Source organism: Saccopteryx leptura, chromosome 12, assembly GCF_036850995.1.
Source record: "Saccopteryx leptura isolate mSacLep1 chromosome 12, mSacLep1_pri_phased_curated, whole genome shotgun sequence".
Lineage (NCBI taxonomy): Eukaryota > Metazoa > Chordata > Mammalia > Chiroptera > Emballonuridae > Saccopteryx > Saccopteryx leptura.
Genome location: NC_089514.1, coordinates 4,044,404 through 4,070,439, shown reverse-complemented (window position 1 = coordinate 4,070,439; position 26,036 = coordinate 4,044,404). Strand labels below are relative to the sequence as shown.

The window sequence follows — 26,036 nt, the reverse complement described above, 5'->3', positions numbered from 1 at the left end:
GTCCCTTCTGGCTCCTGAGTGGAGCTCCATCGGTCCCTAATTTACTCAGATATTTTGTTGCCCTGACTGGGGGACCAGAGCGTGAAGTGACAAGCTATGTCTTTCAAACTAGAAAAAGAAAAAAAAAAAGAAACCCAGGCTCATGACCTCACAAAGTCCAGTGCACGGCGGGTTTTGATCACGGACAACACCGTTTCCACCGCAGACGGAAAACGCGGGGCCACGCTCGTGATGCTGATGTTCTGATACCGGCTACCATCGTGACAGCGGTGTTATTAAGTCAGAGAACTGAAGAGGGTTCGGTGACTGGACGCAGGCGGACCCGGGGTGAGCGGTGGGCAGGCAGAGGCTGGCTGGAGCGCGGGGGACCGGGCGGGACACCGGGACGCGCAGCATGTGACGTAGGGACGGCGGGAGGCGCCAGACCAGTCAGGAGCCACCTCTCTGATCACGGTTGGGGGTCGGATTGTGTTAGCACGTGCTGACGGGGTGCAGAGAGGGAACGCCTGATCGGGTTATTGAACATGCGTTCTGCCCGTTCAGACATGAGATGAGTGTGCACAACACAGGAAGCCAGGAGACCCACGGGGGGTCCACGAAGATGGCACTGGGCGCTTCTTTCCACCCGTCGTGGGGGGTACACTTCTCCCGAAAGGGACTGGACGTGAGGAGGCATCAGAAGAGCTTCACTTCCTTATCCTGCTCAGTAATTCCGAGCAGCTCCATTCAGGACGTGAAATTCCACTCATTCACTCACATAGGGCTCTGCTTTTGTAAGGCTGGCTTTCCAGCCAAAGAAACAAAGACCAGGGACATTAAAAAAAAAATACATATGGAGCCCTGGCCGGTTCGCTCAGCAGTAGAGCATCGGCATGGCGTGTGGAAGTCCCGGGTTCGATTCCCAGCCAGGCCACACAGGAGAGGCACCCATCTGCTTCTCCACCCCTCCCCCTCTCCTTCCTCTCTGTCTCTCTCTTCCCCTCCTGCAGCCAAGGCTCCATTGGAGCAAAGTTGGCCCCGGCACTGAGGATGGCTCTATGGCCTCTGCCCCAGGCGCTAGAGTGGCTCTGGTTGCAACAGAGCAATGCCCCAGATGGGCAGAGCATTGCCCCCTGGTGGGTATGCCGGGTGGATCCCAGTCAGGGGCATGCGGGAGTCTGTCTGCCACCCCCCTTCTCACTTTGGAAAAATACTAAATAAATAAATAAATAAATAAATAATACATTTGGAAAAGCAGGAAGTTAATGATGTGAAAAAAAAAATACTGGAAGGATGAGGACGCCCGGAGTGATTCTGTGTTCATGCTAATGACTAGATCCCTCTCGGAAATTCCTTTCACTGGCGTTCTCCTCGCTGGGGACAGGCTGACAGGTCACACGGAACCACAGCAGACAAGGTGTCCGCAGCCCTGCGGCAGATGGCTGGGTGACTGGCGGGGCCAGGGTGCGGTCACCGCGGTGAACGTGCCCTGCGGAGCAGTCAGCCAAAACGCGCGTCAGTGACACCTTAGAAAGGCGGGGCTCTCGTAGGCTCCGGAGGGCCCTTGTGGAGAGGCAGGGAGGCCGAGGACGGGGCGCAGGCCTGTGCAGGGGACCCTGGGGTCGGCAGGGGGAGGGGCCGTGGGAACCTGAGGGGGTCTGGAAGCACTAACAGGCTCCCTTTCCTCCTGCCGTCCAGACGGCTCCGCCTCCCAGGGCACTTCTGCAAAGCCGTTTGCTGGGACACGGAGGTCACCCCTACACGCCCCAGGAACACGAGTGCCCGAGCTCGTCCATCACGGAACCTCGTTTCTCTCCCGGACACTCGTCCCCGTGGGGCCTCATCTGTGGTCTCCCTTCTTTGGTTCGCTTCACGTTCATGGCAAGAGGCCAAGTTTGGTTTGATTTTGGGCATTCGGGCATCTCCCTCTCTCCCCCACACTCCCCGTGGGACGAGTTCCCCGGTCACCAGGGATACTAAGTGTGGTAGTCAGACTCAATTTCCTGTGTCTTGTTTCCTCCATAAAACAGACAGACAGCAGCTGTTCTATCGCCCATTAGTCACTGCCTTGGACGAAAAACACTTGGACGGGCAGAGCAGCATGAGATGTCAGTCGGCAAACAACACGGACCAGTTCAGCCCCAGGACAGAGTCATCAGCGGCGGGAGGTGGACTCACCATAGCTCCAGACGTCACTTTGGTGGGTATAAATTCGGTGCAGAATAGACTCCAAAGCCATCCACTTGATAGGCACCTTGGGATGACGAGAGAGACAGCAGTGAGAAAGCGACGGGCTTCCCTCTGCTGAGAAACACTCAGTCTGGCCGGGACAAATCAAGAGTGACCAACGTGGGAAGCCAGGCCACCCGCCCTGGCTGGCTGTGCGGTCAGGCCCTGGGCACAGGTGTTAGCGGCTGGGGGCCCTGGTGGTGCCCCGCGGTCCTGTCCACCCTGCGTTTGTGGGTGTTTGGTGGGGCCATGCAGCCAGAGTGACACTCAAGAGGGGTACAGCGGATCCAGAGCATTCTGGAAGGTCCAACAGGAGAACTGGGATACTTCCCTGCTAGGGGACAGTCCCTGGGAGAGCCCTCAAACTGGTCCAAGAGGAGGGCGCAGATCCCACCCCAGCTGGAGGCCCCGTGCACGACACAGAGACCCTCGGGAGCTCTCGGAACGACTCTGGGAGCTTCCCGTCTACCGGACATGCTCTCGACAGCAGGGTGCACCATCAGCTGTGACACGTCCCAGCTGTCTTTCTGAGGGGCGCCTTCTCCTGCAGCGGGTGGATGACATACATCTCACCATGGCTAACCGGGAGGTGGGCTGAACTCACGGTCACCGCTTCTCGGTCTCTGGATGCACCAGAGACATCTTACTCTCTTGGCAAATCCTGCTCCCAAGCCACCCGGCCGGCACGGACAGGAGCGGACCCTCGCCGGACCCTGGTGTCGGTGGCAGCGACCGTCACGTCCCCCAGAACGTCTCCCACGCCAGCTAGCCGGCTGGCAGGACCACGCTGCTGGTCCCCAGCCGGCTCCTCACCTTCCCTCCTTCCGCGTGGTATTCCTTCTCCTCGGCGCCCAGCAGCTTGGCCAGCCCGAAGTCGGTGATCTTGACGTGCTGCGGCGTCTTCACCAGGACGTTCCTGGCCGCCAGGTCCCGGTGCACCAGGCGCCGGTCTTCCAGGTAGCTCATGCCCTGGAACACGGGGCCGCGCAGTGACCACCACCAGCTGCGGATGAGCTCACGCTTCCCCACCCAATGACCCGAGTGTCAGACCCAGGTGAACCCAGCGGGAGTGGACAGTCCCGGCCAGAGTGGGAGCTCCGCCCTCGGGCTGCGCCCCCGGTCGGCTCATCACCAGCCCTCCCCCATGCGCTTGCCCCCTGCAGAAGGTCCACCGGGCACCACGCGGGCTACTGAACTCGCTTCTACAAGGTGCTAGCCCGCCCCGGCCGTCCCCGCGCCGCCCCCCCCCCCCCCCGCCCCCCGGCGCCGCCCCGCCCCCCGGCCGCCCGCCCCGCCCCCCCCGCCCGGCGCCCCCGCCCCCCCCACGGCCGCCGCCCCCCCCCCCCCCCCCCCCCCCCCCCCCGCCCCGGCCGCCCCGCCCCCCCGCCCGGCCGCCCCCCCCCGCCGCCCCCGCCCCCCGCCCGGCCGCCCCGCCCCCGCCCGGGCCGCCCCCCGCCCCCCGCCCCGGCCGCCCCGCCCCGCCCGGCCGCCCCCGCCCCCCGCCCAGGCCGCCCCCCTGCCTGGCCGCCCCCGCCCCCCCGCCCGCCGCCCCGAGCCCCCCGCCTGGCCGCCCCCGCAGTTCTGCAGAGGGCAGAGTCACCGTGGTGGGAGAGAGCAGGAAACAGGGCTGACGGGCACCGGGCGCCCGTGCCCGCCCGACACGTAACCAATTCCTGGGGCTGTGACCCCCTGCACCCCGGCCCTTGCCCACAGCCCTCTTGGGGTCTGTCACACGCGCACTTCCTTCCGCGGGCAGGCAGGGTCCTCCCGGCCTCTTCTCTGACTTGCTCCACGCCTGCCTCCCTGACCCCAAGCTCCCTGAAAGTCCCGCTGAGCTCCGGGCTGTGGCCACGAGCGGGCAGCCCCTCCCTCCGTGCAGCGCCCTGGTGGCAGGCGGGGACAGGCCGTGGTGGGCAGGGTCCGGCTCTGCAGGCACCTGCCGCTTACCCCTAAATGCACCCTCCTCTCTCCAGCCCCGGCAGGGGACAGCGCCCACCGCCTTCAGAGCCCATACCCGCACACGCTCCCGCACAGAGCGGGCACCACAGGAATGCCGCCCGAGGCAGGAAATGGGCCCCGATGGGTTTGACCGGCTCTTTCCTCTCTGGCTTGTGGGAAGCTGCGGGGGGTCCCCACTGAGCGCAACGGCAGGGAGGGCACCCCCCCCACCCCCCCACCCCCCACCCCTTTTTCTGGCAAATCTTTTGCCTCCTTTTGTATAGCTATTAGGTGAAAATGATCAGTTAGCTTGTCATATCAGAATGAAGTTTAAAAGTTTATCTTTAGAGCCAAACTAGCCATCCTAGGAAACTAGAATCTATAAAGCTGACACCGGGAATTAGTCTTTCATTTATTTATTTACTTTTTTGAGGACTTTACTGATTTTCTTTTCATGGGGGAAGAAATGTGCTTGGTTCCCATGTCTCCCTTCTCCCCTGGCATTTCCCAGAGAGCTCCTGAACCAACGCTCGGCAATTAAAAATACTGTTTGATTTCAATGCTTCCCTTTCGAAGACTCCTCGGGTGCCAGGAAGTAAGATTAACGGGGCACACGTCTACTCATCGGGAAGCTTCTCTGGACCAGTGTGTCCGTGCTGGGAGTTACTGGTTGGGAATGACGTGCAGAGAGGGACAGGGAAGGGGTGGGAGCTGAGAAAATGCAAAATGCTGCTTTTTCTTTTAGGTGAGAGAAGGGGAGATAGAGAGATAGTGAGGCAGACCCCTGCATGCTCCCCGGTAATCCCCATCTAGGGCCGATGCTTGACTACCAGGCTATTTTTGGCACCTGAGGCCAATGTGTTTGGACCAACTGAGCTATCCTCAGCACCTGGGCCCCACACTCAAACCAATGGGGCCACTGGCTGCAGGAGGAGAAAAAGGAGAGAAGGAAGAGAAAGGGGCGGGGAGGGAGGAAGCAGATGTTCACTTCTCCTATGTGCCCTGATGTGAACCTGGGGCGTCCATATGCCAGGCCGATGCTCTATTCACTGAGCCACTGGCCAGGGCGAGAAAATGCTTCTGAACAGAGGGCTGATTCACCGCTCCCTGTCAGCTATCCGGGGAGCCCCGTCCCTGGGTTGCTTTCATGGGCTTCCGTCTCCCCTTTGAGCCCTGGGACCCGACTGTGATTTGTGCTGGGTGCCCGTCTCTTACGACAGAGTAAGGCTCTTACTCAATACGACGGGACCGGCCCGTTCAGAAAAGGGTTTGTTATGCTTGGCCTCTTGCCTGGTTAGTTCCAACGCCTGTATTGACTCCGTGTTCTCTCATTTCTCTCTCCTTCCTCCTTCCTCCTTCCTCCTTCTCCTCTTCTTCCTCCTCCTTCTCCCTTCCCCCTCTTCTTCCTCCTTCTTCTCTCTTTGTCTCTCTCTCTCTTTCTCTCTCTCGTTTACTATCTCTAGCTAGTGCCTCATTCACTGCTTCAGCACACGTTTCTTGAAGACGCCCCTGTGGCAGGTCTTGTACAGGTGTTGTTACACGTACATACAGTAATAATCACCCCCTGACCCCACATACAGGGCGCAGGCTCCCTCTCCTTTGATTGAAATTTCACGGCACTTTGTTCATGAACTCATTAGACCCGTCCTCTGACTGTCACTCACCCTCACCCCCACCCCTCTGCATGCCTCCCAGAGAAGCCGGCGCACTGGACACGTGTTTACAGACGTTTGTTGAAGAAGGGAAGGATAAATGGTCACCGCGGCTGGCGGTGTGGAGCCCTCGTGAGGGGTCAGGCATTGCGAGGCTCTTCTAGAAGGTCCTGGCGGCCACAGGGACGGCCCTGAGAGCTGACCCAGGAGGTCCAGGGGCTGGGAGGCTGCTTCACAGACTGAGTCCTCTGAGTCCCCACGACCACCACGGGGACCCTGTCCTCAACTTCCTGCAGGGGCTTCCAAGGCAGACAGACTCTCCTGCCGTCCCGAAGGGCTGCTTGGGGCGTAAAGAAAACCAGAACATACACTAACGCCCGGCCCGGCCTGGCCTGGCCAGCCCACTGGCCCTGCGCCTCTGAGCAAGTCCCTGCTGCTGTGTGACCCGCGTGCACAGCACCGAGCCCCTCCCAGCCCCGTGTCCCCCCCCCCCCCCCCGCAGTCCTTTAAAGGACCAGGACGAGTGGGGTGGGTCCTGACGTTTTCTCAGAAGCAGGCCTGGGAAAAGGGACGAAAGGGCAGTTTCCGTACTCCGGAGCCCACAGCTAATCGGCCAGAAGGGGGGGTCTCAATCAGAGATAACTTGGGGACAAGGAGATTAGACGCGTTTGAACTCAAGATAAAACTAGATCCATCGGTCTCTGTCCCACACTGGGGAGGCACTTTGAAAGGCCACCTCCGTGCCCGGCAGGGTTACAGTTTAACCAGTCCCCGAAGATAAGAGCCGGCCCTACGGCTGGTGAACTCTCAGGAGAATCTCAGCGGAGACTCCGCAGGAAGCAGCACCAGCCGGGGCCTCCGTGGAGCCTCCTGGGAAACTCATTTCCTGACCCGAGAGCCTCCTCACTCCCATTTAACGTGTTTATTTGTGTTAATGACTACAGGACGGCTGGGATGGGTTCTGAAACACGGAAGAGCCAACCCAGACCCTCCGCAGGCCGGAGCAGCCCGGCCATGTGCCTCCCACGGCGGGAAAGGTTTTTCTGCATGGCCACGTACAAACAGGCTCTGTTTTCCCAGGGGCTGCTGCAGCCCACGGCTCTTGGGAGGAGGGATCCCGAGAGAGATAAACCACCCCGTGGAAACATCGGGGCGTGGGCCCTGGCTTAGCGGATTCGGAAACGGTGGGAGGCAGGGAGTGGACAGGTTGGTAGCCGCTTCTGGTGGAAGTCACGACGAGAGCTCGGCTCACCCAGCGCTGAGCCCTGTCCTCAGAAGAGATGGGACAGGGTCAGAACATCCCCCCCCCCAGACAAGAGGCGGTGTGGCGCAAACGTCCCGCCGTGTGGGGACGGGAGCAAGGCTGCCTGGCGTCAGATCCCGAGTGTGCTGCCTGGTAGCTCGGTGTCTCGGCACGCTGCGTCAACACCCGTGCCTCGGCTGCCCCCACAGTGCAGCGCGCTGGGAAAATGCGTCCTGATTCAGTTCCGTCTCACCGACTGAACTAGGCTGAGCTTGGTGCCCATCAAGTGGCGGATCGGAGAAGGAGGGCCAGACGGACACAAGCGTCTCTCTGAGACCTTCTCCCTCCTCTGATCGCTGTCTTCAAATCTGACCAGGGCCCGCGCCCTGGGACCCCACACTTCCGTCCTGTGTCTGAAAACTCCACTCTGTGAGATCTCAGTCCGGGTTGGGTGACAAGAAAGCTCTGCTGTCCAAAAGCTGTGGGGACATGCTAGTGAATCGCAGCCCCGACGGCTTTATTTAATTGCAGGACTTTGCAACAAGGCGACTGTGGTCTCTCTGGTGGGGAGGGGGAGGCTGGGGGGTCAGGGGGGCAGGGTGTGGCAGCAACGTTTCCAAACTGCAGTGACCAGGGGCTCATCTGGGTCAGAACACTGTAGGATGTGACTGTGTCACGTCATACATTTTGGGATTTATTGGTGGGCTCATCTAGCCAGAATGACACTAAATAATTGGAGAGAAATGCTAACTAGCTGGTGAACGGGGCCTCGGGAGTCAGACAGGGGGAGCACATCGTGTGCCGAGTTCCGGAAGCCCCGTCCCGGGATGGGGGTGGGACCACCACTCAGGTAGAGCTCACCTCCCGGGGGGTGGGGGTGGGGGTGGGCGGGCACAAACCCCAGTCAACAAGAGAACATGCCAGCTCTTCCCACAGAATGCTAAGAATAAAATAAAGCCAGGTGACAGAGACTGCCTGGGAGGGTAGCCGTGACACGTGCTGGCCCGGGGACCAGGGACGAGGGCTGGGGAGTCAGGACAGGAGGCAAACCTCAGGAATCACTCTAGATTCTCTCAAACCTGCTCAGCACAAATCCCCTCCCTTCCCAGATGGGGGGAGGGGAGAAGTGAGGCAAGTCCCCCCACATTCCACATCTACCTGCAACTTCAGGGGGTGACTTCACTGGAACCTAAGGTTCTTTGCAAATCTAACTGGTTAAAGACCTTGAGATGAAAACTCCCTGGATTCAGGGGGGACTGGCGTCTCTTAACGGAGAGGGCGATCTGGACACAGACGCAGAAATGAAGGCCACGTGAGGACGGAGGCGGGACTGCAGGAATGAAGGGCTGTCCCTTGCAGCCTGGGGCTGGGGCACGGCCCTCTGACACCTTGACTACGGACTCACACCTTGACTACAGACTCACACCTTGACTACGGACTCACACCTTGACTACGGACTCACACCTTGACTATGGACTCACACCAAAGGAGCCAGCCTCTGCCGCGGCTGCCAGCATGTCTGTGGTCGTTTGTGGCGGCAGTCGTAGGACTTCTGTGTGGTCACACACAAGCTCCCAAGACCATCACCTAACAAGGACGCCATGACCCCTCTGCTGGGACCGGGGTCGGGCCATGAGCCTGACAAGAGCACCGGGGCATTGAGGAGATCAGAGAAGGTGTGTTCTCCGTCCCGGGGTGCAGGGGGTCCCCAGTGGTGGCAGCAGAGACGTGAGCACCACACAGCGCGGGAACACAGCCACGCGCTTCCGTTGGGTTCTCCCCGGAGGGCCTCCCGCTGTGGGGCCAAGCTGTCCCCGACCCTCAGTGGCAGGAGGAGAACCCGTGTCACGCAGAATCACAGCTCCTAGTGTCATGGGCAGCGACCGGCTGAGTAGTGCCCCCCCCACGCTTTTGTTTGTCCTATAAGCCCCCCTCCACGACTGTGGGACGTTGGGTGGGCAAGTTCAGGGCAGGCTCAGGAGTGACGCGCAGAAGCGACGGCCACCATCGACTGGCGGTGACATGAGAAACGAGGGACTGGGTGGGTGAGGCTTGGTGGGTGGGCTGCTCCCTGGTGTACCCAGCTACACCCCGGCCCGCCGTCTCAGGGGGACGAGGGGCAATGCCTGACGTCGGCTCAGAGAGGGAGCCCACCCACAAATCCCTGGGTATGACGGAGGAGAAGCATGCCCACAGCATGCCCACAGTCAGAAGGAAACAGAATGGACACGTTGGGTGACACAGACTAACGCAGACCTGGGGACCCGGACGGGCAGGCTGGAGATGAAAGGGAAAGTCCTTCCGAGGCCAGATGAACAGCTGACGACCTAGCTCACGGTTCTGTTCCTGCCCTGGGCGCACAGGTGGGGCCCCCTGCCCACACTGCCCCGTACCCGCTGTCCGCACTGCTCCCTGTCCGCTATCTGCACTGCCCCCTGCCCGCTGTCCATACTGCCCCCTGCCCGCTGCCCACACTGCCCCCTGCCCGCTGTCTACACTGTCCCCTGCCTGCTGTCCGCACTGCCCCTGCCCGTTGTCCACACTGCCCCCCTGCCCACACTGCCCCCTGCCCGCTGTCCACACTGCCCCCTGCCCGCTGCCCACACTGCCCCCTGCCCGCTGTCTACACTGTCCCCTGCCTGCTGTCCGCACTGCCCCTGCCCGTTGTCCACACTGCCCCCTGCCCACACTGCCCCCTGCCCGCTGTCCACACTGCCCCCTGCCCACACTGCCCCTGCCCGCTGTCCACACTGCCCCCTGCCCACACTACCCCCTGCCCACTGTCCACACTGCCCCCTGCCCACACTGCCCCCTGCCCGCTGTCCACACTGCCCCCTGCCTGCACTGACCTGTACCCGCTGTCCACACTGTCCCCTGCCCGCTGCCTGCACTGCCCCCTGCCCGCAACTGCCCCCTGCCCACACTGCCCCCTGCCCGCTGTCCACACTGCCCCCTGCCCGCACTGCCCCCTGCCCGCTGTCCACACTGTCCCCTGCCCGCTGCCTGCACTGCCCCTGCCCGCAACTGCCCCCTGCCCACTGTCCACACTGCCCCCTGCCCACACTGCCCCCTGCCCGCTGTCCACACTGCCCCCTGCCCACACTGCCCCTGCCCGCTGTCCACACTGCCCCCTGCCCACATTGCCCCCTGCCCGCTGTCCACACTGCCCCCTGCCCACACTGCTCCCTGCCCGCACTGCCCCTGCCCGCTGTCCACACTGCTCCCTGCCCGCACTGCCCCTGCCCGCTGTCCACACTGCCCCCTGCCCGCTGTCCACACTGCCCCCTGCCCGCTGTCCACACTGTCCCCTGCCCGCTGTCCGCACTGCCTCGACCGCTGTCTGCACTGCCACCTGCCTGCACCCCACACTGCCAGCCCTCACTCTGGATCAAGCCTGTTGGCAAGGGGACGGGGACGGAGCCCCACGAAGCAGCAGGAACAGCTGTTTGTCACCTCCAGCTCACACACATCAGGCCTCGAACCCAGCACCGGCCCTGTCCACACAGCCAACCGAGTCCTCGCCTCAGCCTGGTTTGCCTGCCTGGTAACCAAGTCCCAACCCGGGGACAGACATCTCGGCTCCTGCAAATCACTGCAGCACTCGGCAGAAAGCCCCCCAGACCAGTGAGAGTGCTGACATCACGCCGTTCCCAGCACCCGTCCGACAAAGAGGAAATTGCTCAAACGTAGCTGGACGACTCGACTGTCGACGCCATGGCGCGGGCACGGAGGGGAGGCAGACGACAGTTCAGTGTCACCCGAGAGGAAGGGGGGCTGTCCCCGGTGACCGCCGTCCCCGGAGGTGGGGGGCGGGCAACCCCCGGGCGGGGACCTCGGGCTTACCTTGGCGATCTGCACACACCAGTTGAGCAGGTACTGGGAGCCGATGTTGTCCTTGTGCTCGCGGACGTAGTCCAGCAGGCAGCCGAAGGGCATGAGCTGCGTGATGAGCTGGACAGTGGAGGTCAGGCAGATGCCCAGCAGGCGGCACACGTGCGGGTTGTCCACGCTGGCCATCACGTAGGCTTCCTGGGTGGACGAGAGGAGAGGACGGCATCAGAGAGGCTGCCCACGGGGGGGGGGGGGGTCAAGGGAGAGGCGGGCAGACCCCTCCCACGTAAAGGAGCACAAACATCATTTTAGGTTTGAAAATGCGTCCTTGGGGAGGACAAGCTGGCTCCTAAGGTGGACATTTCCGCAGGGTCTCTTATGGATTAGGCTCTGGTGTGACCCGGCACTCTGTGAAACCACACCCCCCCGGGGGAATGTCGGGTCTCCCCTTTATAGAGAGCCCAGGCTCTAGTCACCGCTGACAAAAGGGTGAAAAAGGGACCCTAAGTCTCCAAGTCTGGCCATCACCAAGGTCCTCGTCATGAAGACCTCGGCCTCAAGGTTAAAGATGCTGCCGTGTGAAATGCTGTCCCCTCCCCACGCCCTGGATAAGACGTGCCCCCTGAATCCTGGGCCGCCAGTGTATGTGGGCACTGCAGGGGTGCGATGGTGGGAGCCCCAGCAGAGGTCCCCTGAGGCCAGCAGGTGCCCGAGGGAGAGACGCCACGTCTCAGCAGAGCACAGGGTGTCCCTGCCCGAGCCGTGGGCACTGTCGTGGTCCTGGGGCCACCTCTGCACGGCGGGACTGGAGGACCCCTTTCGGGCACCTGTCCCAGGCTTTGGAATGGGCAGAGGGCAGGGCACGGACAGAGACTGGGACTCAGCGGGCTGCCCAGGGTCCGTCTAGAGAGAGGCGGTCTGCGTTGCCCTGTCCGAGCCTCCGGACGGGAAAACCACGCTGCTCTGCGAAAGGCCCCCCCCGCCCCCAACGGTTGGTGGCTGCCCAGGCAGGAGCCTCTGTCTGACACAGACCAGTGAGCAGAGGCTGCATTCGAACCATCTGCTGTTCTTGAGCGGAGGAAGCTGTTTTATTTATGGCCGTGCACACAAGGAGGCCCTCTCTTCTGTCCCGGCGAGCACGAGGGAGTCCCTGGTTCCGACCAATAAATTCTTCCTCTTTCCCTTTAAAGTACAAAGGGCGGTGGCTTTTTACTTGGATCTGGCAGGGACCACAGGGAAGTTCATTGGAGACACTCCCGTGGGTGGAGGGGCAGCCGGGCTGTCTTTGCAGACGTGAAGCCCCCGGGGGGGGTGCTGGCCATGTGAGGAGGGAGAAGGAGACAGAGGTGGTGGGCCGGGGCCACTTGGCCTCAACTGTCGCCCCGGTCTCACTGCTCCTGGGACGCCTGTGTGTGTGTGTGTGTGGGGGGGGGCTCACCTTCTGGCCCCTCCTCCCACAGTCCCTGTGGTCCTGATCTGTCACCCCTCCCTCATTCCACACCATGGGAGGGCCTTGGTCTGCAGTACTCTCTACCTCCTGTGCCCCGGCTGACTCCTCTGCAGGGGAGCCTCGCCTGATCGCTCCCCCCCCCCATCTGAGTTAAACTCTCCTGGCATCTTGCCACGCTGTCCCCGGGGCAGCAGGCTCGCTCAGCACAGCCTGGGAACTTTAAGTGAGAGATGCAAATTCTCGGGCCCCATTGATGGCAGGGGGCGGGGCCCAGCCATCACTCATCATAAATGCACTCTGGCACCTCCTTCCCACCACGCCCTTCGGGGAGAGGCACGCCCACCAGCACGCCAGCCCCGCCCACCAGCCCGCCAGCCCGCCCACCAGCCCGCCAGCCCCGCCCACCAGCACGCCAGCCCCGCCCACCAGCACGCCAGCCCCGCCCACCAGCACGCCAGCCCCTGGACAGCCCAGAGCTCCCCAGCGCCAGCGCCGGCTGGCCCGCCCTGCTGGACGCTGACTCTTCATTGCCTTGATTTCCCCCACGTGTGCTCCTGCTGACTCAGCAAGTGCGGTCAGCCCTTGGGCGGGAGCCTGGGCCTTTTTTTTTTTTTCCTTCCTTCCTTCCTTCACGCCAGTGGTGCCCGCCACACGGCCGGGCACAGAGCTGCCGCAGGGGCGCCAGGTGGAACTGCACTGACGCCTCGCAAAGCCAGAATCAGAGCAAACCCCGAGACCGGGCGGCTTTCACGGGCCACGGCCAACATGCGGTGGGCTTCCTCTCGGCTGCAGGCTCCGTCTGGTGGCTCTCCCGAGGGGCTAGGCGCCCCCCTTTCAAGCAGAGTCTGTGTGTCTTTTCTCTGCTCTTGGGACCCTCGTATTGCAACATTAAAGAGTAGACGTTTGGTACGAAGGGACATTCGAATACTCCTTTCGTGTCTGAGAGGGGCCGTCTGTCAAATGTCAGAGCCCGAGAGGGGCCCACCTGCCCTCTGAGGCCACTCTTTGTCTAAAGAGGGAATCAAGGCCGAGGGAAGCCGACGCCCGGCCCGAGACTGCAATTCCCAGTGGGCGAGCTGGACCCACGGGTGGGAGGGTGAGTCTCCCCCCCAGCGCTCCGGCTATAAGGTCCACCAGAGAGCTCCGAGCGCCACGGCACAAGGAGCACGTGTGGAAATCTGTCTGCACTCTCTTTCCACGGCCGGCCCTGCATGTAAACCGGAGAGTCCATGGAAAATTTAATAGGCCTGTGATTGCCAGCAAAGCACAGACCCCCCCGCCCACTGCCCCCCGCCCGCCCCCGGCCGGGCCCTCCTCAGTCTGGGAAACCGTACAAGCATAACACCAAGTCCGTCCTCTGCCCGCTCCTCCTTCCTCAAGATCTGGCTGGGGCTGGGAAACACATTGTCCTCATTGTGCAGGGGTGGAAATCTGCAGGCCCGAGCAGTCTGAGGGACCCGTGACCTGCAAGGCCGGAGGACCTGCCTCGGACCCAAGGACTGGGGAGCAGAGCCCGGCTGGCTGCGGGTGTCGGGCCACACAGAGCCTGGAGCCCCGCCACCCCGATCCTATTCCAACCTGGCCCGGCCACAGAACCAGGCCGTGGCTTCCTCCGCACCCCACCCCCAGCCATGCGGGGGACGCTGTTAGGTCCTGCGTCCTGTTCCCTGAGCGTCCCCAGTTAGCGAGCTTTGTTCCCAGCTGTTTGTTTTGGAAACTCAAAAGGTACACCGTGAGCTCCAGCAAGCATGCCTGGTATTCCACAGCGGTGCCCGCCCCCCCCTGGCGCCCCCCCCAGGGAGCAGCCAGAGCCCCCCCTCCAGGCCGCCCCCCCCCCCCCGCAAAGGTCTAAGTCACGTGGCAGGTGTGTCTCTCAGGCTTGGGGACCTTGAAATAGTCCGTTCCTTTGTCCCAGCTGCCAAAGTGATTTTTGACTCCTTCCTTCTTGCCGGACATCCCAATCTGAGAACGATTTCACATTAAGCACCAGGAACACAGAGTCCACCAGATGTGAAACTCCTTCAGCAGGGGCATGTCGGACCTTAAAGACTAAGGAGGTGGTACCCCTACAATTTTTTAACTTTACTGCTTGGTTTTGGGACTAAGCCTTTCCCACCCTTTTTGATATGGGGCGGTGCACTCTCATGAGGAATCTCTTTATGCCTCAGATAAGTGACTTTGTATCAGAGACTTCCTTGTTTGTATATTGGATTAAAGGTTTTGATTTCTACACTATAAAGTGGGGCGGAGGAGCCCATGCTGGAGGAGAGCAGAGAAAGGCCACGTGGAGGAGAGGAGAAGCAGCCAAGATGGTGGAGTGCTGAGGGAGAAGCCAGTTTGTGCAGAGTTTGTGCAGAGAGAAGGAGATGGGGAACAGAGGTAAATAAGGCTGGTGAGGTAGAAAACTTTGATTTTAGGAAACTGAATAAGTCAGTGGCTTTGGGAGCCCTGAATGGAAAGGGAAGTGTTTTCCCACTGAGTGTATTTCTTGCCTGCCAGGTGCAAGCTAGGATTAAAGCTAATGGCCCACCAGTTCTTGGCTCCGTTGTTTCATTGCTGTCTGTCCGAATCAAGTGTGAACCTGCATGGCCCAGGCGGCTGTGACGGTGGCCGTGGCTACTGGCTTTTTACACTGGTTAACTCAGCCACCGAGAGCAGCTGGGACCAGATTTCACAGGGCTGCAAGCTGGGACTCCCTGCCAGATCGCTGAGGTTGACAGAGATGCAGGGAGTGGGACCCTGTACAAATTCTTTACAAGCTCATCAGCATTTGAAAGAAGGTGCCCAGCCCCAGGGGTGGGTCTTCACCTTATCTTCTATTTCTCTGCCCCACAGAAGCAGACTTCCTCCAGTGTTAGGAGTCCTAGGGGGGCCCTTTTCAGTAAAAAACGACTTCCTTCCCAAAGCACAGCTATTGTCTTGGACAATGGAGCCCTGACTCTGCCCGGCAAATATTGTTGACATTCGCATGTTTGACATCACTTGGTGAAATTTATCAGGATGTCTTGAATGAGTCAAGGAGGGACTGAAGTTAGCAAACGCTTCAGGAAGGCTTTTTCTTTCTAACAGTTGAGGGGAGGGCACTGGAGCCCTAAGGGAGGGGCCTTCCCAAACGTCTGCTCCGCTCTATTTCTCCCGGTTAGGCTAACAGGAGCTGACATCGTGTTAATAGGACTTCACATTAATTTGCGAACCATTACAACGAAAGATAATGTTGTTTGATCAGTATATCATCAACGTGGGGGGCTTTCTACACCCCCCCCTCTCTGTGTGAAGGTGTCACCTTCCATTTAGAGGAGGGTGGGGTGGGGAGTTGAGAGGTGGGGGCTGCCAGGGGAGTCGGCAGTACAGCCAGCTCGCCTCTGGAAAGTTCACTGCACCCAAACACATTTTAAAAAGGCCCCTGTGGGCTCTGCTTACTATATACTCTGGGGGTTAGAGACCCGAGTGGGGACGATCATGTCTACCCTTTGTCCTGCTGGGCTGTAAGGCAAACTGCATTCCCTTGATGTTTGAGTGGTTTGCCTTTTTCTATGACCCTGTGTCCCTAACCCACCGTGGAGGCCTTCACCGCCTTGCCCACAAGCTCTTCCTGGGGACCAGAGAGACAGGTTGAATCACCCACACAGCAAGCAGACGCCTGGCGGGGGGCCTTTTTCAGAGTTCCATCTGCTGGACCCCAGCCCTTCCCAGGGCACTCAGGAGATGCCCGTGCACAAGGCTTCTCCCTGGGCATGCGCTCAGGTACTTACTGCCCTTTAAAAGGGACTCTGTGGTAACTTAGAAACTGATATCCCAGAGGCGCGGTTTGTCCCTGGGGCCTCCCTGAGCAGCTGCTGGGGGTGGGCTCTGCCCAGCGCCAGGATGGGCCTTTCTGAGGGTCTTCAGCCCCCACACTGGTTAGTCAGGGTTCAGAGAAGGCGGAGAAAGTTCAGCAGAATCCAAAGTGTGGACCAAAAAGGGGCCACAGTCTAAACCCGAGAAGCTCAGGGGAGGCTGACAAGGTGGGCCGGACCAGCTCAGAGACCGAAAGGGACCACACAGGACGGTCTCACCCCGAAAACCCGTAACCGAGAGCGGGTTGTGGCGGGGAGTCCCGTCCTGGGCCCGCAGCTTCCTTGACAAAGGTCGGTCTCCTCCTGCAGTGAGCCTGTCCCCTGTCTGTGTGCATCTAAGATGACACATCTCTGAAATGCCAGAGGAGACTTCCCTGCCAGACCCCTCGGGGCACAGCCCTGGGGACCAGAACCCGAGACCACAGAGCCCCTCATTGTTATCTTGTCCCCCAAACGCCATCTCCCTGTGCCAACAATGTTAACTACCAACCACCCTGCACCCACAGGGGACAGGGGTCTCCGTCTCCCCGTTTTACTGTCTTATCCAATCCCAGAGGTCTCCCCACTTTGCTTCCTCCCATCCCCCGAATCCACCACCGATGGGTTTCACGGAACCCCCCTTCCTTACGTCTCTGCCTTGGGTTCTAACGTGTAAAATAAACTGCAGAACAGTCCTTCTCCGGGGCGTTTCCCAGCCCACCGGGATGCTGCTTCCCACCACTGTCAGAGGAAACCCCCAAGGCCCTCCTACAGGGCTCGGCCGCCCAACTGAACACATAATAGTCTGTAGAACATTCCAGAGACTCCTCCGTAAAGTGACAATCGGCAGGCGCTGAAGAAGGACGTGGAGATCATTTTGGCAGAAAGCACAGAAGGCGGGTGACCGACTGTTCATAGAGCCAACTGAGCACCGTACTATGAATTCTAGACACCTTTAAAATGTCGCCTCAGAGATAAGACAACCTGATGGAGCAAGGTGACCACGAATTTCAGAGTCAGAGACGGGCTGGAGTCCTACCCCACCCCCCGTGGACCTGAGTATCTGTGCACTTCCATCCTGGTCGGGGAGATAACAGGATGGGAGAGGGGAGTCTTCTCGGTAAGACAAGGCCTGAAGGGGGCACTTAGGCCGACTAGAGTTACAAGAGAAAAGGACCTGCCAGGTGACCACTGAGAACGTGGTGACGAAGAAAGTTTAAACCAGAGCAACATGCCACTAGCCACGAGACACGTGGGCTCCGACATCCAGGCCTGTGGACAGCCAGAGAACAAAGTGGGAACTCACATCGAGAATTTCCTTGTTGGCTTTGGGAGACGTGGCTTCTCTTAACTCCTTGATCGCCACGGGGATTTTCACCTTCTCGCCCTCCGGGATCCAGAGTCCCTACAACCGACCGACCGAAAGAGAGAGAGGGGAGACATTAACCGGCGGTCATCAAACCATGCAACATGGGACGTTAGTCGTGACGCTGTCCGGAAGGGCCAGGGACAAGGAGCTCAGCCCCGCCCTTCCAAGGCCACCGGAGCCGGGAGCCATCATGTCTCAGCAGCTCTTCAGCTCTCGTGTTTCCACGGGAGCCGAGCCGTTAGATAAAACACCTAGGCTCGTCCAAACTATAAAATCAGTGTGCGTCCTTTCTTCCAGGATTCTAAGATACCGGGTCAGACTTTTATGCGAGAGGATCGATGGGGGAAAGAATGAACTAAGAGGAAGCTGTTTTGATACGGGCTTTATTCGGATGCTGTTCCCGGGACCCCACTTGTGCTACCCGCCCCTCTCCAAGGTCCGCGCCGTCGTCTGAAAAATGTTTGTCTGTGTACAAGTCCTCACAGGGAACACTTATTTGTCATCGTGAATATAAAAGATTTCCTCTCGACAGCTTGGGAAAAACCTTGGAGTTTTACCCCAACTTTCAGCGACTACAAGGAGCGGATGGACCTAAGCGGATGGCCGCTGGGGACTCTGGTTCCCTCACCCAGAACGTGGGGAGCCCGCCTGCCAACCCACGTCCCCGGGAGCATCCGTGCCGTGCCTCCCGAGTTCTCACCTTGTACACCGTGCCGAATGCGCCGGAGCCCAGCACCTTGATCTTCTTGAATTCCGTCTCCTTTAAGATCCTCAGCAGAGCCTGGTTGGGGGCTTCTCCGCTGGGCGTCAGCGGCTCTACGAGCTGTGGGGAGACAGGTGAGTGACAGTGACGCTCGCCCAGTCTCCACGCAGCATGTGCACCGGGAGGCGGGGGTCAGGGAGGGCTGGGCACACGAGGCGTGGTCATGCTTCAGCTCAGAGGACTTGCTCACTAAAGAGGCGACATGGCCACCTTCTCTGAAGAACTTCATAAAAGACACACAGGTGTCCTCAGAGAGCCCTTCCGATCCAACCGATCCAATTTCTACTTCTGTTTTCAGGCCCATTTTTTACACGGAAAACGTGGTTGTGGAACATTATTATATGAGTGTCATTTTGGTAGCCTGCTGGGCCCCCTAACACACAAGTGTCATGATGCTACTAGCTAGTGTGGGTCTCTCCTCTTGGGGACGCTGGCTTCCGACACTGCTGGACACAGATGCCAGGGGAGGACCGGCTCTAGGGAATGACCATGTCAGGAAGTAGCACCTTCAGAGGCAGAGCTCAGAGAGGAGCAGCTACTGGCGGGTGCGGACAAGGGCCTTTCCCAGAGTTCCACCTGCTGGACCACAGCCCCTTCCACAGCGCTCAGGAGATGCCCGTGCACAAGGCTTCTCCCTGGGCATGCGCTTAGGGACTTACTGCCCTTTAAATGGGACTCTGTGCGTAACTTAGCAACCCGTGGTGCTTACGTTATCCCAGAGGCATGCGCATTGCACGGGATGGATGTTCCACCATGCAACCAATCGGATAACTGGCTGCTCAGATTCTCTCTGGTTTCCCATCACAGGAAAGGGAGCATAAGGATACAATGGCACATTCCAAGTAGGAAATCTTAAAGGTCTGCGCAGGAGGGTCCCTCTTCCGGTCTGGGGCAGCGAGGGGGCGCGTGGGGCAGGTGCGCGGGCGGGCGGGGCACGCGGAGCGCGCAGGTGCGCACTCACCTCCCTCTCCTGCAGCAGCCGGCGCAGCGTGCGCTTCCGGACGATGTGGCGCCTGCGCAGAAGCAGGCCCACGCCGAGGGCCACCACCACCACGAAGAGGAGGCCACCCACGATGCCGGTGGCGATGGAGGGGATCTTGGGCCTGGAACGAGGCGGAGACACATGTGCGGGAAGGTTAGGTATGTTCACAGATTTCCTGACCTGCGCATCTGACCTGTTTCCTGCCAAGGCTGATACACTGACACCACTGTATTAAAGCTCCCAGAAAGTGACATTCTGGGCCGTTTCCCAAGGTAGGAAGGAAAGAAGAGGTCAGAGCTGTAGGGCTGCGTTTCCTACGCCTGGTCCTCCCCCCCATCCCCAAGCGGCTTCTTTGCATTATCTTTAATTGACCTCATCTGGACCTCTCCAGATGACGGTTATATTTTAATCTGTCGATTTGAGAAATCGCATTAATTCACAAAGTAACTCAGACTTCCGTAATGCTTTTCATGTGCATTTCTATGTATCTCTGTGCGCTAGAAGCCTAGCCCTGCACGTAACATGAGACAGGCGTTGTCGGCTGGCCAGGCTGGGGGAAGGGACCCTCTCAGTGCTGCTGAGACTCCCCAAGAGTCCTCGGCTTTCAAGATGGGGCCACAGCCACGTGAAATGCTTTATGAACGAGCTCGGAGCAGGCTGTACAGGGACAGGAGTTCCCGTAGAAGGCATCGCTGTCCTTCTATGGAACAGCGTATGGTGAGGGTGGCATCTTGCAGCCTCAAACCTCGTGGACAAGGTTGTGTCTGATTTCAGAGCAAAGAGCTCAAAACTGAGGTTCTGCAGCTCACCCGGGAGCAAGCCATCTGAATCAGGAGAGTCCAAATTTAGGATATAAAGTTGTTATTCTTAAGTATCTATGCCATTTACAGCTACGTTAACAAATGTCTAAGATTAATGAGTAGCATCGTTTGCCCATAAAAAAAAAAGGGACATCTTCCTTACAAATTTCTTGTTAGTCGGTTAAATGTATTTCATGAAAATGCTGTTGACAACGCTTTCTTCTTAGCGCGTCCAAGAGGCATCTCCTGCATTAATTACTGTCTTGCTAATCTACGCAGTGGGAGATACTCGGTTTCTGCTGTGTCGAAGGGAACAGTGAAAGTTGTGTAAGGCGTAATTTGTTACAGGGGATGGGCTCCACGTGGAGCCACGGTGAGGGCGTGTCGATGAAGAGTGAGTGAAAAAAAAAATTTAAAAAGTTAATACAACAGAGGGAGGTCGCTGACGGGTTCCAGGTTGGGCAAGTCTTGGAAACGCTTATTATGAAGATGCTGGTTGTGGTATGAAAAACGGAATGTGAGCCGCATCCTCTTAGGCTCAGTGACGAGGCAGGAATGGAGAGAAGTCTTTATCCCTGAGAAACTGCCTCGTTTTTGGTTTTGAATGTTTCCCCGGCAGTAGGAGGGACCCGGTTATCGTGGCTAATTCTGGGGGGAAGAGTCAGCTGACACTGAGCTGGGCACTGGGGGCACATCCCGCACCCCCTCCACCGGAAGCACCCCCCCTCCCGGCAGAGCCAGCAGGGGGTCTCTGTGTGGGATGCTGAGCTGGCCCAGCCTAGGTCAGAATCGGACCGGGCAGAGGGCGGTCAGCAATGCAGCAAAAGCATGACCTTGGCCCACAGTGTTTGGTCATTTCTGACCGGGTCCGTTAGACACCCAGCGCTCACACTTACTCACCCATTTGTTGTGCAGCCTTCGAGACCTGGCCCCACGCAGCTGTGGGAATGGAAAGAGAAATACACACTTTGATCATTCTCTTCTTGAGCATTTTTTTTTTTTCTTGGAGAACTGTTATGAAATCCCAAGGCAGTCCCAGTTTTAGTCAATCGTAAGGCAGTGCTCTCTCTCGCTTAGTCCTTAACCCAAGAGGAAACTGGAGCAGAGGCTCCGAAAGACGCCCGAGGTCACGGCTGCGTAAGCGGCAGATGCGGGGTGACCGAGGCTCAGCGCCTCCGGGACTTCCCGATTCCCCGCACACCTGGCTTTCGTTGTCTAATGCAGTTTGAGGTGGAGAAGGGGTACCTTGCTCTCCAGCCATTAAAACCACAACGCGCCTCCATTTGGGGATGGGGATTAATCACTGATTTATTATATGCATTCATTCACTTGTGTCTTCGCTCTGCAGATACTTAGAGCATCTGCCCTGTGACCGGGACTGCTCTAGCACTGAGCAGAGGAGAGCGCGTGTGGCCCCCACTATTGAAACGTTTTTCCGAGTTATGTCGACTTGGGTAGAGCAGTCTCACCGCGGGATCCGGACTCTCAGGGTGGGCAGAACAGAATCATTTCCCGGGCCATGCTGGTCCAACTGGGGGCCAGGGGCGTGGGGAGAGGAAGACGTGAGTCTTGGGCAAGGAAAGGCTGGTGATGATTTCAGACCCAGATGGCCAGGCACGGGAGCTGGTTTTATCCACGGCATGCCCCTGCTGCTGCCGTGAGCATGGGGACCCCCTGAACCCACTGACTCTGGTCTCGACCCTCTTCACGGACCCCCCGGAACTGCTGGAGATATTCTCAGTGTGTGGACTCGCCAGACGGGGAACGTTTTGTTCTGTGGTGTGTTCTTTTCCGGGGGCCAGGCCGTCACTCACCCATAGGTGCAGTTTGGATGGCACAGGTGGCAGACGTGATTGGCGTCGGCGAACTTCCAGACCAGCGTGCTGTTTTCACCCATGACCCCGGCCGGACAGGTCTTGACACAGTGCGGGCCGTCGATGTGGTGGGCACACTTGACACAATTGTCTGGTCCCTGCGCCGAGGTGGAGAAATACATCTGTGTGTGTGTGTGTTTCATTTCCAACATGGAAGTAACTTTGTACTTAATACTTATGAAAAAAAAAAGTCAAATAATGTTCTGAGAGTAGAAACAAGTTTGTCTGCGATTGTGCCTGCTTGACCGGGCTGCTGTTAAAAACATAAAAGAAACCGTGCTCTCTGGTTTGTGACATTTTCCTAACCCCTGGTGGGCGTCTCGCCTCATCCAAACGGTTTCTGACTGGGCCTCGTGCGTGTTTCTGCCCGTGGTGGTCAGGCGGACTTTCTTACACATCATATTTGTGGTTCAGGGAGGCTCTCGGGGAAGCCGGACGCGCCGAGGTACGTTTAGGAAAACCCACGTGGCACGACTGTCCACGAGAAGGAGGTGGGTGGGCGTCAGGGTGGGGAGTGGGGGGGCTGCCGGCCCGACTGTGTAACGTGCTGAATTAGATTCTGGAATGCTGACCTCATGCTTACATCCTTTAAAACCTTATTACCGCCCTGGCTGGTTGGCTCAGCGGTAGAGCGTCGGCCTAGCGTGTGGAGGACCCGGGTTCGATTCCCGGCCAGGGCACATAGGAGAAGCGCCCATTTGCTTCTCCACCCCTCCGCCACGCCTTCCTCTCTGTCTCTTTCTTCCCCTCCTGCAGCCAAGGCTCCATTGGAGCAAAGATGGCCCGGGCGCTGGGGATGGCTCTGTGGCCACTGCTTCAGGCGCTAGAGTGGCTCTGGTCGCAACATGGCGACGCCCAGGATGGGCAGAGCGTCGCCCCCTGGTGGGCAGAGCGTCGCCCCTGGTGGGCGTGCCGGGTGGATCCCGGTCGGGCGCATGCGGGAGTCTGTCTGACTGTCTCTCCCTGTTTCCAGCTCCAGAATAAATGCAAAAACAAAAACAAAAAACCTTATTACCGAGCGTGTTGTTAAGAAGGTGAGTGTCAAAAAGTTGTGCTGGGCCTTTCTTTAAAACAATTCTCCAAAAAGGATACACTAATATTACGTAAGAACCTGAGGATGTTTGGTTAAAACAAGAAGTGATGAAATGCGTCGGAAGTAGTGGGCACGGGCTGACACTGTCCTCAGGGTGCCACAGGCTTCCGTGCTTTGTGGGAGAGCCGTCAGCGTTATGTCCGAGGCCATGCGACAGAAGAGGGGATGGGCTGTGTGGGGGCTTCAACTCAACCGCAGCCCCCGACCCAGCGTGAGGCCGCACACCCCTTGTCTGGGAAGTGGGCTTGGGTGGCTGTCCTTGGCAGCTCTAGGGCCACACGGGGTCCCCGTCAAGGGCCTGCAGCTGCGAAGGCTTCTCCCCGGGACGGGTGGGTGAGTGACAGGAAAGGTGGTGCTTACATGTCCGGTGCAGGTGACGTTCATGGCCTGGGGCAGGCATTCCGGGTGGCACTGTATACACTCGTAGTTCTCCACAAACTCCCTGGGCTCGCTGAAGGCGGGGGGGGGGGGGGGAGAAGAAAGGAAAGTGATCAGTGTTTCCCCCCCCTCCCGGGGGGGGGGACCCAGCTTCAGAACACTGGCTGGTGACAACTGTCTGAGACTTCGGGTGACACAAATCACCTCTCTCAGAATATCGCCACAATATTTAAGTAGAAGTCCAATCAATGGTCAGAACCTGAGATGGACCTATAATGTAATAAACAGACTTGAACGTTCTCCGCTGTCATGATCGACCACACCCGACGCACGGACTTCGCTGAGAATCAGAACGCCTTCCTCGCGCTCTGCTACAGGCGCTGGTTTTTGGATAGGGCGGATGGCGAGCCAGCAAGTGGAGAGACGACAAACTGGCCCTTCAGTGGCACCCTGTCCGCCGTCAGAGCCACGCCCAGTCAGTTCAGCAGGCAGGGAGCGGCGGCTGCGGTGGTGGCCGCAGGGAGAGGGGGACCAGCCCTTCCACGCCGCGGCTCGATGCCGAGGACCCAGCCCGTACGAACGGAGCAGAGGTCAGGGAGAGGGGGACCAGCCCTTCCACGCCGCGGCTCGATGCCGAGGACCCAGCCCGTACGAACGGAGCAGAGGTGTGGAACAGTTTGCCGTCCCTCAAAGACTGTGCGGAGCAACGTGACACAAGACGCTGATATCGGATAGAGGAGGAAGCAGGAGCAGGCGAGAAGAAGACAGAACTCGGACGGGTGGCTCACCGCGGGGCCGCGCTCACTCCGGGCAGGGAGTGAGGGGCGTGAGCAGTGGAAAACGTGTCCTGTGAGCGAGCCCTCCCCGTCAGGCAGACTGGCAGCCTTCTAACGTGCCACACCCGCAGAAGGAGCCGGTCTCGCAGAGGGACCCGGCGCTGCTGGACACCAGGGCGCTCTAACGGAACGCCACCGCACCACCGAGGTGCTTGCTTTCATCACGTCGTCTTTCCAGAGAGAAGTGGAAACGGAACAGGAAACATCAGGTTCGCGCCCGCCTGGGGCAGTAAGGAGGGCACCAACGTTCCCTGCCTGTTGCCACAGCCCCGGGGGGCATGCGGACGACTCCGCTGGGTGCGTGAGCCTCTCAGCTGAGGGCTCGCCTACGGAGAATGGAACTTGGTCCTCTCTACCTGCCCTTGACCTGAATGTCCCTGGGCTCACACTGTGGCCCAGGCTGTGGGACAGGGAGGAAGACTTCCTGTCGCCCCCTCATCCTGGCGGCTCCTCCCTCTCACACAGTTTCCCTTTTCCGGTAAGTTTTTGCCCCTGCCAGTCTCTAGTCATCAGCCTTCCTTTCTTATTCATTTATACTTAGTCCTTTTTTCACGCGTGTGTGGTCACTCAAAGGCTCACATCCATCTCGAGATTCCCATGGAATCAACGGACTGTTCATTTTTTTTGGACTGATGTCAAATCATCTCAACGAGGGTTGAGTGAGTGTCCGCGTCTCTGTCTGTGGCTATAGTTCGAGTTATGTGCACTGTTCAGCGTTTCTTGAACATAAAAATTAACCGGGGGGATGGCAACCTGTGTTCATCGAGAAGCGGGTACCGCCCTGGCCGGTTGGCTCAGTGGTAGAGCGTCGGCCTGGCGTGCGGGGGACCCGGGTTCGATTCCCGGCCAGGGCACATAGGAGAAGCGCCCATTTGCTTCTCCACCCCCTGCCCTCCTTCCTCTCTGTCTCTCTCTTCCCCTCCCGCAGCCAAGGCTCCATTGGAGCAAAGATGGCCCGGGCGCTGGGGATGGCTCCTTGGCCTCTGCCCCAGGCGCTAGAGTGGCTCTGGTCGCGGCAGAGCGATGCCCCAGAGGGGCAGAGCATCGCCCCCTGGTGGGCAGAGCATTGCCTCTGGTGGGTGTGCTGGGTGGATCCCGGTCGGGTGCATGTGGGAGTCTGTCTGATTGTCTCTCCCCGTTTCCAGTTTCAGAAAAATACAAAAAAAAAAAAAGAGAAGCGGGTACCGCAAAGGACGGGCCAGATGGCCACGGCCTTGGCCCTGTGGACCGCCGGTGATGCTGTGTGTCTTGGGAACTTTGTGCAGCTTAGAAAAAAGTAAGGTCTTTTCAGAAACAGAGACTCTGATCAATGACCAGGTTGGATTAAGTCATGAAAAGAGTTTGTTCCCGTCCTCCCGGGATTCCCAGAGGCTAAGAAACCAACCAAAACAAAGGAAAAGATTAAAAAAAAAAAAAGGTTCAAACTGAATGGCTACAAACTCATACACACCACCCCACGCCTCGTTTTCATCGAGCAAAGCCAAGGGGGACCCCCCACCCCCCCGAGGGACCCGCCCCCCCAGAGCACCTCACCCCCCCAGCGCCTCACCCCTCCAGGACGTTGCACTTGTCCACGCACTCCCCGTCCCGGCTGACGTTCCGGCACGACACGCAGTCCGTGGGCTCCGGCCCCCAGCAGCCCTCGGACGAGCACAGCGGGTGACAGACGCGGCCTCGGGCCTCTGAGGAGACAGGGAGCGCAGGCCGTCAGTGGCAGCCTGGTGACCGGAGGGACTGCCGGGGCAGCACCCGTGAGTAACATGCTGAGTCCTCTGGGCTCTTCAGCTGCACAGTCACACGGGGC

The 26,036-nt window shown here is 59.2% G+C and overlaps 1 protein-coding gene across 4 annotated transcripts in view; it reads right to left on the bottom strand.

Moving 5' to 3' along the window:
* The window catches only part of LOC136383831 (epidermal growth factor receptor), a 152,034-nt gene that overhangs the window by 7,070 nt on the left and 118,928 nt on the right, over positions 1-26,036 (bottom strand). For all 4 annotated transcript variants that reach the window (XM_066353715.1, XM_066353716.1, XM_066353713.1 and 1 more), the window contains exons 13-22: positions 25,782-25,914; positions 23,379-23,469; positions 21,866-22,023; positions 20,952-20,990; positions 19,231-19,372; positions 18,207-18,329; positions 17,444-17,542; positions 10,885-11,070; positions 3,022-3,177; positions 2,158-2,233 (exon numbers count right to left, since the gene is read on the bottom strand). In XM_066353715.1, the coding sequence (XP_066209812.1) occupies positions 2,158-2,233; positions 3,022-3,177; positions 10,885-11,070; positions 17,444-17,542; positions 18,207-18,329; positions 19,231-19,372; positions 20,952-20,990; positions 21,866-22,023; positions 23,379-23,469; positions 25,782-25,914 (1,203 nt within the window). The remainder of the gene's footprint in view (positions 1-2,157; positions 2,234-3,021; positions 3,178-10,884; positions 11,071-17,443; positions 17,543-18,206; positions 18,330-19,230; positions 19,373-20,951; positions 20,991-21,865; positions 22,024-23,378; positions 23,470-25,781; positions 25,915-26,036) is intronic.